Raw genomic sequence first — 15,833 nt, forward strand, 5'->3', positions numbered from 1 at the left:
AGTGAAAAATTTGTTGCTCCTTATGAGTCTGTGGGCTCGTTGGTTAGTTTTACTGGTTCTAGACTGATACACATCCACACTTGTGTGTGCGTGTGGTCATTTGGTAGCTCTGCTGATTTTAGTTTGAGTGTTGGCTGGTAATAGGCTGGTCTCAGATTGCTTCACCTGGGACCACCGAGCTCCCCTCGATACGGCATTAGATCCTCCAGCAGGCTAGTCTGATCTTGTTCTAATGGTGGTGATGGCAGAGTTCCGGGAGAAGGAGTATGAGTACATAAGGTCTTTTGAGCCCAGGCTTGGAATTAGCATGAGTCATTTCTGCTGCATTCTATTAGCCAGTGCAAGTCTCGAGTCCAGCCCATGTCAGAATGAGGGACAAGTCATAAGGCAAAGAGCATTGTTCCGAGGAAGCTAATACCTGGGGCTATCAATGCCTTCAGTCTACCATATTTGTTTATGTCTATTTCTTACTCATGGTAATTCCTCATGCCATCCCTTCTTTGTCCACTCAGAATTCTTATTGTCAGTAAAGCAAATTAGTGCTTCCCTGTATGGCAGACTGAGTTGTTATTACTGGGCCCTACAGGATGGCACACAGTAGATATGTGGGTAGAGGGGGTTGGGAAACAGCTGGAAATCAGAGATGGTGACAGCTGAGAGGTTGACTCTTTAAAGGAGACATGAAGTTTGTATGCACATACTCACTGCGGTATCTCCTTCCCCCTTTACTGCACCATGACAACCATGGCCCCCTAAGCTCCCTGACTCAGGATTTCAATTACTTTGAAATATCCTTGAAGGGATCCCTTGCCATTTATCTCACCAGAATAACAGCACCGCATGGAGGAGGGCAGGAGAAAAAGAAATAGGGAGTAGACTTTTTCTTTTTCCCTGGTCAGTGCATTCTCCATCAGTTGAAATTCTACCCACCAGATAATGCTCATTGACATCCAACCTCTGCAGTGAAGTCTTCGTTGCTTACCTGGGCTCTCGGGAACTTCTCTCTTCTCTGAACTCCTATCACGTTTTTTTTTTTTTTTTTTTTTCTACAACACATTTTACACTTAAGAGTTTTTTCTTGCCATGCTTTGGTCCTCTCTCCCTTGGATAGATTGCTAGCTCTGTAACGGCCAGGATGATGGCTCATTCATCTGTTTTTTTCTCTGAGACCAGCACAGAGCTTTCCCACAGTAAATGATCAATGCGAATTTGCCATTTTATTAATGAACATATATACCTTTTGCTATGTACTCTTCCCTACATACATTATCTCCTTTCAGCCTCAGAACAACACTACATGGTAGGAATTATTATGTCCATTTTCAGATGAGGAAATTAAGGGTAACGTCACAAAATTGGGAAAAATAAATATTTTAATTCAGATCAGTCTGAGTCTAAAGCTTTGGGATTTTTACTAGCCTTCTTTGTTCTCTACTGGACTCAGTTGTAATCGGCAGAAATGGAATGAAGTCAAATGCAAGATGGTATTGTTGGAAAGCAGGAGAATAAAATCCAATAGGAACTCAAGCTCAGTTCATTTCCCACTCATTGCTGCCTTGGTGACAACAGGGATCCGTCACCTCTTTCTACCGTTATCCAATTTCTAAATGCCCAGGTGTTGTGCATCCGTTTCTAATTCCTTACGACAGTCCAGATAAATGAAATCCCCTGGAATGTGAAATCTCACTGGCTTGGCATCTGGGTTGCTCCTTCCGATTTTCTCTTTTACCAATTCTTTCAAAAGCAATCACAAAACTCAGGATTGTTTTACCTACTATAAATGGCAAAGGCGTCCTGTGGATAGGATTGGACAGGAAATAAGGGAGATCTTTATGCAGACCCAGCTGTGCTAATGACTTGCTGAGGCATCTGAGTTTCTCATTTTGTAAAACCAAAAATAAATGATGCTGGTGATCATACGCACAATAAGAGTTGACACTTATTCTCACCAAGCACTGGGTTAAACCTTTACATGCATTATATCATTTAATTGTAGCCATTATCTCATGCGGTAAGTACTATTATTAGCTTCATTTTTAAGATGGAGAAACTGAGTCATAGAGAGGTTGAGTCACTTGTTCATTTACATTTTATCTCTTCCAGAGATGGAGAGAGAATATGTGATACAGTATAAATAAAAGCACTTAGAAGTACCTGGGAAAATATTATCAAGGCTTATGGATCCCAAGTATGTTCTTATTTAATGAAACAAATACGTTAAACTTTCTTTTAATAGATCAAAGCTGTCGACTAAGATCCATGATGGGGAGATCAGATCCCAAAACTATCAAGTAAGTGACAGTCTGTCCTGTGTCTTCTTGTGTGAATGAACAGCAAGGTCCAGAGTGCATATCTGCTACTTTGTGTTGTAGATTGCCATCACCATCATTGAGGCCCGCCAGCTGGTGGGTGAGAACATTGATCCAGTTGTGATCATTGAGGTTGGGGATGAGAAGAAGCAGAGCACCGTGAAGGAAGGAACCAACAGCCCATTTTACAATGAAGTAAGTCACGGAGGTCACCAGTATCCTCTCCACCAACACTCCCTGCACTGCCACCTGGGGTGTTCTTTAGCCAAATAGAAAAACTGTGTCCCTCCTCGCTGCTTCCCACCACTCATCTAAGCCCTGGAAAATTCTCTGAGCTCCTTGCAGACAGCCCCATAGAGTTTCACAAAAAGATAATGGAAAGGAGAGATGAGGAATTCCCACTGATTTTAAATTCATTGCTGTGTTTTCGAAATACCCCATTTTCTTGTCTCTTTTTTTGAAATTTATTCTTATATCTTATATGATGATCTTCATTCACTATAAGGTCTGGTTTTATATTCAATAAATGTATTGAGTGTTGGTTGTAAAGAAGATAAACATTCTTTTTCATGAAAGAGACCCTCGAAATTTAATTATTAATTTTGAAATAGACATGTTGCATCGGAAAGTAAAATAGTCATATTTTTCCAAGCAGTGCAGAAATTGTGGACATCAAAGAGAGGAAAGCATCAAAGAGAGACAGGAGGCTTCTAAGTATTATACACACTGAATTATTTTTTTTTTAATAAAAAGATTACACAGTAAAAAAAATGGTAAAAGATAGAGTATAAAATGATATATGATGAAGAATATGCATCCCTCTGATCTTTGATCCCTTAACCCCCTTCCTCTTGCCCTAGAGGCAGCCAACCTCACCAGGCATTTGTGTACCCTTCCAGAGATATCCCAGGCATGTATGTGAGTACAAATAAATATTATAACCAAATGGTAGCATTCTGTCCACACTGTACTGGACCTTGATCTTTTCACAAAACAATGTATTTTAGATGATATTAGAGGTAATATCAAGACATATAGTTCAGTCTCATTTTCCCCTCATTGGTGTAGTTTCCCATTGCATTGATACACCATAATTTTCTAAACCAGTCAATCTCTCATTGATGGATATTAATTTTTTTCATCTTTCGGCTACTACTTATACTCACATTAATATGGCATAACTGGGGCAAAGAATATGCGTATTAAGAATTTTGAGGGGCGCCTGGGTGGCTCAGTCGGTTAAGCGTCCGACTTCGGCTCAGGTCATGATCTCACGGTCCGTGAGTTCGAGCCCCGCGTCGGGCTCTGTGCTGACAGCTCAGAGCCTGGAGCCTGTTTCAGATTCTGTATCTCCCTCTCTCTCTGCCCCTCCCCTATTCATGCTCTGTCTCTCTCTGTCTCAAAAATAAATAAACGTTAAAAAAAAATTAAAAAAAAAAAGAATTTTGATATCACAAAATGCCCTCAAAGAGGTAATAATTTATACTCCAACTAACAGTGCACAAGAGTGCCTATTTCCCCATAGTCACTTTGACACCACGAATTACGAAAAAAAATGCAGCAAACTCTTAATTATTTCCCTAATGGGAGTAGTGATTGAAAAGGGAGACCGTTGGTAATGAAATCAACAGAAAATGGGCGAATCGGATTTGAGCTGTTAACTGCTTTCCTTGTCATCCATCACTCCTGTCTCTAAGCCTTTTACCATGAGTTGTTTCCTTCCTGTTCTACCCCCAACTCCATAACAACTTTTAGCATGGATGGGACATAAAATAATGTGTATGAAAATGCTTTAAAACTGCAAAGCTCTACAGGTTTGTTAAATGCTGTAATTAGTATTTTCTTTATGCATACAAGTCCTGGATCTAAATTACATTAAGTTGGGACCAAGTGCGATCAGTAGACACTCAAGTAAAAATATAGAAGTTGAAGTAAAAACTTTTGGTACAGTTGCACTAAAAACCTTTGTTACAGCGTTTGCCTCTAATTTTCAAGCCAAAGGCCATCAGATGTTGAAGGAACCAGTTAATAGTGGCTAGGGAATATTTTTCAGCTATAAAAATGTGTGTGGCTCAAAGGTCTAGGGAACCTGTGTGAGGCAATTGAGTTTGAAATGTGAAATGCAGCAGAAAGCAATAAACATTAGAACTAATTTATTGGTCCACGGAACCCACAGCATCTCATACATCAAAATAAGAAATTTCATGTGGGTTTTCCACATAAAAGAAATTCTGAACAATAAAACTCTTTAAAAGTTTGATATATATATATATATATATATATATATATATATCTTTAAAAGTTTCATAACTTCCTGAAATGTCATATGTATTTTCCCATTTTCTTAAACAGAAGACATGGAATGTAATGTGACCTGTCATTGATATCTAAGGACCGCCATTTTGAAGGTCTCTTATTATGGCGTGTGATGGCATCTTTCATTTTCCACATTTTGGTTTTTCTGTTTTTCCCTGTAAAAGCAGGCTGTGAGCAGAGAGCTCTCCCATTCCTACTACTGTCCTGTTCATCTCTAAGGCCCTTGTGTTATTTCTCCACAACGAAGCTCAAAAACATATAAAAAGCAACTTTCTGGCCCTGCCTCCCTCACCCCAACTAGTCCCCCAAAAGACACAACCCACAATGAGACACCATCCCAGTGTTCTAAATCTTAGGAGAATACAACTTCACATTTGGGAGGTACTCAGTAAAGTTCAAACAGTGAAATATCTAGTACTTGAACCCCTTGTGTGATAACTTCTGGAGAAATAAGCCGAGCTCTCAGGTCCATCAATAACCAGCTGTCTGAATCTAGGCATGTCTTTTAAATCCTTTGGGCTTCAGTCTTCCTTTGTCTGTAGAATATGGAGACTGGTCTAATTTCTTCGACTCTGAAATTTAACCACTTTTTTGGGACGCCTGGGTGGCTCAGTCGGTTAAGCGTCTGACTCTCGATTTTGGCTCAGGTCATGGTCTCACAGTTCGTGAGTTCGAGCCCTGCGTCGAGCTCTGAGGGAGACTGATATGTCTGTCTCCCTCTCTTTCTGCCCCTCTCCTGCTCTCTCCCTCTCTCTCAAATAAATAAACATTAGAAAAAATAAAATTCAAACACTTTCTTAAAATTAGAAGTTTTCCTTGTCCATAATTTCTTTTCATACTCTTCCTGGTCAATCTTGGGAATATCACAGCAATGTTTGAAACTGCAAAATCCTGAGGAAATTAGATTTTAATCAAGTTTACCCCATATTAAAACCACATTGAGATATGATTTTTTATCCATCCTTATTAATAGGCAAAAAATTTAAGAGAATTGATGATATAAAGGGTTTACAGGGTTCTGGGGAAATGGTATTTTTGTATGCTGGCAGTGAGAATATAAAATGGCTTGGCCCCTTTGGAAAGAAATTTCACACTATCTATTAGAAATTCACATGCACATAAGCTATGACCCAACAATTCCACTTTTCATGTCCATTTTAGAGGAAAAATCACCTATATCCTGGGCAAGTATGGGGTGAGAGCATTTTTTTTTTTTTGCATTTGAAAACAAAAAGAATTTAGGTGACCTTAAATAGGAGATGACCAATCAACTGATGGTATATTCATGCCACTGAGGACCATGCAGCAATTGGTTAGAATTATAGAAATCTACAACTACTCCAGTAATAAGGTTTTTAGATGCAAGTCTGGAATTTATGGTCAAAATGAATTTTATGTTTTATAGTACTTTGTCTTCGACTTCATTGGACCCCAAGTGCATCTTTTTGACAAGATCATCAAAATCTCAGTAAGTGTATCATTGGTGATGGAGGGGCGGGGTGATGGAAAAGATTGTAGGCATTGGGAACTCTCTAGAACAGCTCAGCCTGTGTAGGGGTGAATAGGTTTGGGAGGGGTGAGTGTGGGTTGGTGAGTTCAAAACAACAGGATAGAACATGAAATAACTAGTGTGGAGGAATTTGGGAAGGAAAACCTCTTCAAGGAGATCTGTGCTTCCTGGAAACAAGCTATAAGCTACTCTCAAGCCACCATGAATTGAACTGTGGAGTTTACTAATGTGGGAATGTGAAATACATGCTTCAACGGCCATCTCTACGATTGCCATTTTGAATTGATTTCTTTCTTTTTATGAAATGAAATGTGAGTGTCTCTCTCCTGGGATGATATCCACACTAATGATAATTAATCACAGCACTCCCCACTTGTAGTTGGTAATAAATAGAGAAGTAGGAAAAAGCATCAGGAAGGAACCACATATATCAGTGATGCTGGATCAGAGAATGTGATTTAGAGCAAGTGGTTGCCATTAGGCTTCTTCATAGCTGCCTGAGAGTAGACTTTAGGACCTGCTCATGTGGGGTCGTGTCTGCTGCATAGACCCTTCCTCAGCCCTGCGGAGTGAATTCCTGCCTCCACAGATCATGTCTAAACAGCAGAGATAGAGAAGATTCTTGGTCTGGCCAATGATGCCTTACGAAGGTGGTCCACCATACGGAGGGCATGAATGGGAAGGGAAGGTGCCCGTGCTGAAGCCGTACTCGCCCAGATGAGAGAGCACGGGGGCCAGACGGAACTCACGCCAACCTCACGCCACTCACTAAAGAGACAGAGAGACCAGCGGGTGACAGACTGCATCTATCTCACCCCTCTGAGAAATCACTGCTTCTCCCAAGAAGAGGGTAGCATGGTTATGCATCCCTGAGAGAGGCGGGGTGGGTGGTACAAAGGTTAGTGCTCTCCTCCTAATGGTTCTAAAAGGACAGACCCTGTACTTTATGTGACAGTGCAAGAAGCATGGAGAATGGGGAAATGTTTTCCTCCACAGTGACACCAACTCTAATCAGAATTTTAAGATGGCAAAAATTGTCTCAGGGACTTCCTTGCCTGTCCTTGTCACCCACATATTCTATTCTATTCTATTCTATTCTATTCTATTCTATTCTATTCTATTCTATTCGTATCACATCATATATTTGATATTATATGTATGCACAGTATTATATGTATAACATATATAAATACTGCATTAAGTCTTAGGTAATAGTGGAATTATTATATTCTCTTTCTCAGGGGCACTTGAAGAATGTGACTCTTGAAGAATGAAAAGTTGTCAAGAGCCAAACATTCTTAATGTGAATTTCAGGCATGAGGACAAGTGTTGCAGAAGATATTTCAGGACCTGGGGCACGGCCTAAGACTTTGTTACATTGCATAGCTCAGGCGACCATCTGTTTGTGAGATGGGCAGTGTAGGTGGGTCCTAAGGAACTGTCTAGATTTCAGACAAACAGTGACTAGCTAGATTTTTATACCGTAGCATAGATAAGGGTCATGACTGTCTGTAGGACAGTGGATTTTTAGACCGAGGACCAAAGCTGGTGTTGCCTATCTTTGTTCCTCTAGCTTGGAAGAAGAGAATACTTTGGGCTCCCTAGATGACTCTTAGGGACAGAAACCAAAGATTTTACAGGGAAAAGTCCCTTGGAGGGGAGTGTTTAATACAAGTTTTTGGCTAGTCCATGAACTAAAAGTCAATGTGCCCCAACAACATTGGACACGGGGGACGAAGGAGGGAGTGCAGTAAGCAGGGGCTATTGGGATGGCCACGCTGTGGCAGACCTTGGTGGTGCTAAAGACCATCTTCCCTTGACAAGCAGCCCCTGGCATGCAAGGCCCCAGCAGTCTGTGTGTGCCATTCCCTGAAGTCCTGGTAATCTAATGCTTGACCACACCAGGCTTCCCTGGCCCTAAGACTGGGTGGATGGATGATTTGAAGAGGCCTCCTGTGTTATTTAAAGACACTTTAAACAGGCTCTTGCTTCCCATCATCCCATCAAGCCCACAGGGACCCAGATGCCTTTGACCTGAGAAGAGAGCCTGAGTCAGGCTTGTGTTCTTGCTTGGGCCTTTGGGAAGCCACATTAGCAACTGCAAGCATAGGAGGTTTGGAGTGAGCTTTGTATGTGTGGCCTTAAATAACTCTTCCCCTGGAGCCAAGCTGTCTTTGCTTCCCCTCAGTTATCTTAACTCGCTTGTAAAGTTTGGGCAAGGGAGCAAGGGTGGAAAGGGAGATGGGAAGGGCTGTCATTTCTTCATTTCCTGAAGTCCATTGAATTGATTTATTCTTATTGCCTCTGCCAAAGGGAGCTTAGAAACCACAAAAGTCTCCTATTCATATACATCATTCAGTCAGTGAATCATTCATTAATTCACTGAATGTTTATTGAACACGTATGATGAACAAGGCCATGCATGTGGTGGGTAGGAGAAAGTAGGAAACTGTCTTTGATTTAAGGAACTCAGAATGTCATAGAAGGAAGCCCAGAGGCCATCTAGTCTATAACTAGTAGGAATCACTCTCACCACCTCCATGACATGGGGTTTTGGTGCACTGCGTGGTTATAGCCAGTGATGGGAATTCACTATCTCCAGAAAAACCTATTCATTGCCAGAAAGTTCTGTTATACAAACTGTCCTTATAGTGAGCTGAGTCTCTCCTTCTGTGGCTTGGAAACCACATGGGGAACTTACTCCCTATTATAGATGGCAGGATTTCCAAGATTGGAAAACATTTAAGTTACCATTACCCCTTCTCCACACCCCCGGTTTTCTCTTTTCTGGGTTGAAGGTTAAATTGCTCCTGCTTCTTCAGTAGTTTCCCATTCAGCGTGCCTCCTGGACCCGGTACCAGCTCTGCTGCTTTCCTTTAGAACTTCTGCATCTTGATAGCACTGCATTACAGTGTGTTGCTGTAACCAGCCAGGCACCCTGCTGACTTCTGATCTGATAAAATATTGAGGATGACCACTTCCCTTGTTCTCACTATTGTACTTCTCAAAGCAATATGTGATGAGTTCTCCGAGCAAGCTGTGCGCAGAGTGTTATGAATGTTTAGGGGAGAAAGAGGACTTTCAGCTGAGGGGGATCAGGGAGGGCTGCTTGGAGGAGGGAATATTTGCTCTAGACATTGAAGGATGGGTAGAGTTTCAATAGGCAGAGATGGGTTGTACTAGAGCTTACTTTGGCTTAAAAAATAGTTTTCAAGATAGTGAGATTTGTTAGATGTCCTTTGCTAGCTGAAAACCTGCCAGGAGGAACAGGTACAGGTGAGATAACTTCCGGCTGCCCTTTTGACTTGATGACCAAATGTCATTGTGCTCCAGATGAGTGAAGGCCAGACAAGCGTCAAGGTCTAGAATCCTCGCTGAGGTATCACGAACCCATTTCACAGATTTATCCTCAAAGAGAAATCTAGTGCGGCCGGACTCACTGCTCCATCTCTCCTCAGGTCTTTCACCACAAGCTGATAGGAAGCATACTGATCGGTTCCTTCAAAGTAGACCTGGGGACTGTGTACAACCAACCTGGTAAGAAAGCGTCGCTTCCCCATCTCTCCCTTACTCATCTCCAGTTTACCACACCTGGAGGTCAACTCATTCATTTGCCCGTCCACTGACCCATTCATTCAACAGTATGACACTGACCCATTCATTCAACAGTATCAACACCAATTACACAATTGGAGCAACACCTGGCTCTTTTCCTCAAAGTTCACAGTCTAATTGCAAAATTGTCTTTTATGTCCACATTTCTGAACAGTTCTCCCGCCAACAAATTCGATCTCATTTACTGCTGTGAGGCAGACACAGGAAAGGTGACACACGGGAGTTCCACATTTGGACTCTGGAGCCAGATGACATAGCTTCAACTTTTTTTTTTTTAACGTTTATTCATTTTTGGGAGACAGAGACGGAGCGTGAGCAGGGGAGGGACAGAGAGAGAGGAAGAGAGGGAGACACAGAATCTGAAGCAGGCTTCAGGCTCTGAGCTGTCAGCACAGAGCCTGATGCGGGGCTCGAACCCACGAACTGCGAGATCACGATCTGAGCCAAAGTCGGACGCTTAAATGACTGAGCCACGTAGGCACCCCTATGGAGCCAGATGGCTTGGCTTCAAATACCACCCTGCTGTTTCTGGTTGTCCAACCTTGGGCAAATGACTTGACTTCTCTGCACCTCAGTTTCCTCATCTGAGAAAATGAAGATAAAAATAGTGCCTCCTTTCTGGGGTTGTTGCATGCCATATAAGGATTTGCTATGATAATTCTTATCCCTGATTTATAGAAAGTGAAACTCAGAGAAGGCAGGTAATTTGTCCAAGGTCGGGAGTGGATAAGTAACTGGGCCATCAACAAATACAGATCTTTTCTTACAAGGCCCCTTCTCTTCAAAAGTAGTTGCAACTCACATGAGCCCAGGGGGCCAGGCCTTGGGTAGAGTGCAGTGGGTTAATATGTTAAGGGGTGCTTCAGGCTGTGGGGAACAGGAGGGCTCACAACCCACAGTGGCTACTCCGCTCCTTTACCACCTGCTGACATGTGGAAATGTGCATTCTGTATTGGCAGATCTAACAGTTTTTTTCAGATAAGCCAGAAGTCTAGATTTTGTAAGAGATATTAAAGTTTGGATTGACAGTGTAGGCCAAACAAAAAGATCCACGAGTCACATTTACAGCCTGTGAAATAGTACTGACTTCTCTACTCCATTCATGTCCTGTCATAGCCGTTCATAGCCTGTCAGAGCTAGGAACCTGTCCAGGCAATTAGCACTGGGTTGGAGGCTTTCCAAATACCTGTGGCAGGTTGGAGAGAAAGACAGAGAAGAAGGTGGGAACAAAAGGAGAGGAGGGAAGGAGGGGAGGAGCGGAAGGAGGCAGCACGAGGCTGGGGAATACCCTGATGAGCTGCCCCCTCCAGGGAACAGAGCTTGGGAGGCCTTGTGTGTGGGATGGAACTGGCTGCACCTGCTGGGTCCAGCCGTGCAGGGTATCTGAGCTGTCAGGATGCTTTTACAGGTCATCAGTTCTGTGACAAGTGGGCCCTGCTCACAGACCCTGGCGACATCAGGACGGGCATGAAGGGGTACCTGAAGTGTGACATCAGCGTGACTGGGAGAGGCGACATCTTAAAGACCAACCCCAAAACCTCCGATGCCGAGGAGCAAATAGAAAAGTGAGGCGGGTCTATCCAGGGCCACTCAAGACAAATGAATGATATGCCCGAAGTTGATCTGTCTTTCCCCTCCCTCCCTCCCTTTCCTGGTGGGTACATGAGAATTGCCAAATTCGTGCCTTGTCCACCTGGGATTCTACTCTCTCAGAGGCACCAAGACGTGTCTTATCAGCAGTGTCACTAGCCTTTGGGAGATCAGCTTCTAGGACAAGGACAGCCTGTCTCCCCATAGAGATAAACTGTTCTTGAGTTTATCCTATTTATCTGGATTTGGTTGATTTTTCTTTGAAGGAATTATACTTTCAACCACTGGTTTATGAAATGGGAAGACTTAATGCACTTCTTTTAAGGTGTGGTGTGGAAGATGGTGTTTACTCTATAATTTGAGGACTGGAATGAGTTTGCTTTCACTGTTTTCATGTCCTTTGCTGCCACTTACACCACAAAGAAAACTCATTTTAGCGATGAATCCTGATCTTTTCAGTATTTTCTCCTATATCACGATCCTTCTTTCTACGTCCAGATTGCTTCCACTTTTTCTGTTCTTTCAAGTGAGAGAGGTTTTTATTTTTTGTTTTTGTTCCCCCTCAAGGAACCTCTTGATCCCTCAAGGGTTTCCATCAGAGAGACCCTGGGCCAGATTCTATGTGAGACTCTACAAAGCAGAGGGGTTGCCTAAAATGAACTCCAGCATCATGGCGAACGTCACCAAAGCATTTGTGGGTGACAATAAGGACCTTGTGGACCCCTTTGTGGAGGTCTCCTTTGCTGGGCAGATGGTAAGGAAACATCGTCACCAACAACGGCAAACCCAGGCCAGAACTCCACTCTTTCCCCAGGACATTTCTAGTCAAATGAAATTAAGTTAAAATAAAAATTAGGAAGTGCCCTGCGAGAGAAAGCTTGTCATAAAAGGCATTGAATCATGTGGCAGGTAAGTGGGAGGGTGACCCACTTACTCTCTATTTGAGATCATAGAGAGGAACTATGGGGTATTATGATTTAGGGCCTAGGCAGACAGACCTCCTTCCTCACCTCTGGCTATTCTTCGAGCTGTTACCCAGGCTCTGTAGCATTGCCATCTGCCTCCCAACCTGCTCCCCAGGCTTCCCAAGTAGTCCTTGTCCTCTGTAAGCCTGGACATCTCTGTTCTCTGTTGTTCCCTACTCAAGAGCCATTGGAAGTACCAGGGCCTAAGCACATGGTCACAGCTTAATCCTTGTTGGCTGGACATTGAAGCTTCAGCTGGCACATATGGTGTCTATCCTTACAATATATGCTACCCTAACCCTCCTCTTGGCAGGGTGAACACTGGAGTATTTTTTACCTGAACCCCTTGACAGTCCTATAGAACATCACCTCCATTTTTATGATGAGGAAACTGAGGTCCAGATGGGGGAAGTGCACAAAGCCCTTATAAAAGCCTTTTTCTAAGACACAAACTCAGGGTCTAACTATATCTGCTGCATTCCTAGAGATGCATGGAACAAGTTATGTTCATAACATGCATGTTGGCTTGATCTTGTAATCTTGTGATTACAAGGACTTCCAGAGGGCAGGACCCACCATTATTCCCTTTGTCCCTGATGCCTGGCATGGTGTCTGGTGCGGGGTAGGACGTCAGCACAGTATTCCTCCCTTATCTGTGGTTTTGCTTTCTGTGGTTTCAGTTACCCATGGTCTACCATGGCCTGAAATTATTAAACGGAAAATTCCAGAAATAAATGATCAATGAGTTTGAAATTGCACACTGTTCCAAATAGCGTGTTGAAATTTCGCGCTATCCTGCCCCATCCTACCCAGATGTGAATCATCCCTTTGTCCAGTGTATCCACACTATTGTTGGTCACTTAGTAGCTGGCCAGGTTATCAGGTCCACTGTGGTGTTATGGCAGTACTTGAGGTCAAATAGCCTTATATTACTTAATAATGGCCCTTGGATGCAGGAACAGTGATCCTGGCAATTCGGATACACCAAAGAGAAGCTATAAAGTGTTTAAGCGAAAGTTGAAAGTTCTTGACTTAATACTAAAAGGAAAGAAATCATACGCTGAAGTTGCTAAGATCTATGGTAACTTTTATTAGGGTATATTGTTTTAATTGTTCTATTTTATTACCAGTTATTGTTGGTAATCCCTTACCGTGCCTTATTTATAAATTAAACTTTATCATAGGTATGTACATAAAGGAAAAAGAGTGCATCTCAGGTTCTGTCTGTGGGTTCAGGCATCCACTGGTGTCTTGGAATCCATTCCCCCGTGGGTAAGGGGAGGCTACTATAATGTTCCTGGGTACAACATATTTCCATGGGTATCGGGTGGAAGCAGGTTCATTATGTCTGGCAACTTGGTTTGCCAGTTGGCTTGAAGTCAGGTCAGGTCAGTGACATCTTTCATTTCCTTCAACAGCTCACATCCTGCTCACTTTGTTTTTAGGGGCGAACTACAGTGCAGAAGAACTGTGCTGATCCTGTGTGGCACGAACAGGTTGTCTTCAAGGAAATGTTCCCTCCTTTGTGTCGGAGGGTAAAACTCCAGGTGTGGGATGAAGGCAGCGTGAATGATGTTGCATTGGCCACCCATTTCATCGACCTGAAGAAAATCTCCAGTGAACAGGACGGAGATAGAGGTAAAGCCTCATCTGTCTGACTTGGAAATGAGGCCACAAAATAATTGGTTTGAAGCCCTCGTCGTTAAAACAAGAGGATTGGAGCAGGCAGTGTGGTAGGCACTTGTAAGCTCTGTGTGGTTTGTGGTTTGGGTTTAGGGCAGTAGGTCGAGCCGGGCTGTGGGAGCCAGGAGGCTTGGTCCTGGTCCCAGGTCTTCCACGAACATTGCTGTGTGGCCTTGAGGAGTCACTCCCTCTCTTTGGGCCTTAGGTATCTTAAATGAAAAATGAAGGGTTTAGATTAGATCAGATGTTGACAGGCTATGGTCCATGGGCCACATCCAGCCTGCCAAATATCTTTGTATGGCTCACAAGCTAAGAATGTTTTTTTTTTCAACATATGAAGTTTATTGTCAAATTGGTTTCCATACAACACCCAGTGCTCATCCCAAAAGGTGCCCTCCTCAATACCCATCACCCACCCTCCTCTCCCTCCCACCCCCCATCAACCCTCAGTTTGTTCTCAGTTTTTAAGAGTCTCTTATGCTTTGGCTCTCTCCCACTCTAACCTCTTTTTTTTTCCTTCCCCTCCCCCCATGGGTTTCTGTTAAGTTTCTCAGGATCCACATAAGAGTGAAACCATATGGTATCTGTCTTTCTCTGTATGGCTTATTTCACTTAGCATAACACTCTCCAGTTCCATCCATGTTGCTACAAAGGGCCATATTTCATTCTTTCTCATTGCCACGTAGTACTCCATTGTATATATAAACCACAATTTCTTTATCCATTCATCAGTTGATGGACATTTAGGTTCTTTCCATAATTTGGCTATTGTTGAGAGTGCTGCTATAAACATTGGGGTACAAGTGCCCCTATGCATCAGTACTCCTGTATCCCTTGGGTAAATTCCTAGCAGTGCTATTGCTGGGTCATAGGGTAGGTCTATTTTTAATTTTTTGAGGAACCTCCACACTGTTTTCCAGAGTGGCTGCACCAATTTGCATTCCCACCAACAGTGCAAGAGGGTTCCTGTTTTCTCCACATCCTTGCCAGCATCTATAGTCTCCTGATTTGTTCATTTTGGCCACTCTGACGGCGTGAGGTGATATCTGAGTGTGGTTTTGATTTGTATTTCCCGGATGAGGAGTGATGTTGAGCATCTTTTCATGTGCCTGTTGGCCATCTGGATGTCTTCTTTAGAGAAGTGTCTATTCATGTTTTCTGCCCATTTCTTCACTGGATTATTTGTTTTTAGGGTGTGGAGTTTGGTGAGCTCTTTATAGATTTTGGATACTAGCCCTTTGTCCGATATGTCATTTGCAAATATCTTTTCCCATTCCATTGGTTGCCTTTTAGTTTTGTTGGTTGTTTCCTTTGCTGTGCAGAAGCTTTTTATCTTCGTAAGGTCCCAGTAGTTCATTTTTTCTTTTAATTCCTTTGCCTTTGGGGATGTGTCAAGTAAGAAATTGCTACGGCTGAGGTCAGAGAGGTCTTTTCCTGCTTTCGCCTCTAGGGTTTTGATGGTTTCCTGTCTCACATTCAGGTCCTTTATCCATTTTGAGTTTATTTTTGTGAATGGTGTGAGAAAGTGGCCTAGTTTCAATCTTCTGTATGTTGCTGTCCAGTTCTCCCAGCACCATTTGTTAAAGAGACTGTCTTTTTTCCATTGGATGTTCTTTCCTGCTTTGTCAAAGATTAGTTGGCCATACGTTTGTGGGTCTAGTTCTGGGGTTTCTATTCTATTCCATTGGTCTATGTGTCTGTTTTTTGCCAATACCGTGCTGTCTTGATGATTATAGCTTTGTAGTAGAGGCTAAAGTCTGGGATTGTGATGCCTCCTGCTTTGGTCTTCTTCAAAATTACTTTGGCTATTCGGGGCCTTTTGTGGTTCCATATGAATTTTAGGAT

The 15,833-nt window shown here is 42.8% G+C and overlaps 1 protein-coding gene across 2 annotated transcripts in view; it reads left to right on the top strand.

Annotated features, from left to right (window-relative positions):
- FER1L6 (fer-1 like family member 6) overlaps positions 1-15,833 on the top strand; it is a 164,766-nt gene that overhangs the window by 41,455 nt on the left and 107,478 nt on the right. For both annotated transcript variants that reach the window (XM_060611264.3, XM_060611265.3), the window contains exons 4-10: positions 2,237-2,291; positions 2,373-2,504; positions 6,031-6,093; positions 9,594-9,672; positions 11,159-11,315; positions 11,908-12,094; positions 13,751-13,943. In XM_060611264.3, the coding sequence (XP_060467247.3) occupies positions 2,237-2,291; positions 2,373-2,504; positions 6,031-6,093; positions 9,594-9,672; positions 11,159-11,315; positions 11,908-12,094; positions 13,751-13,943 (866 nt within the window). The remainder of the gene's footprint in view (positions 1-2,236; positions 2,292-2,372; positions 2,505-6,030; positions 6,094-9,593; positions 9,673-11,158; positions 11,316-11,907; positions 12,095-13,750; positions 13,944-15,833) is intronic.

This window comes from Panthera onca, chromosome F2 (genome assembly GCF_046562875.1).
Source record: "Panthera onca isolate mPanOnc1 chromosome F2, mPanOnc1 haplotype 2, whole genome shotgun sequence".
In the NCBI taxonomy this organism is placed as follows: domain Eukaryota; kingdom Metazoa; phylum Chordata; class Mammalia; order Carnivora; family Felidae; genus Panthera; species Panthera onca.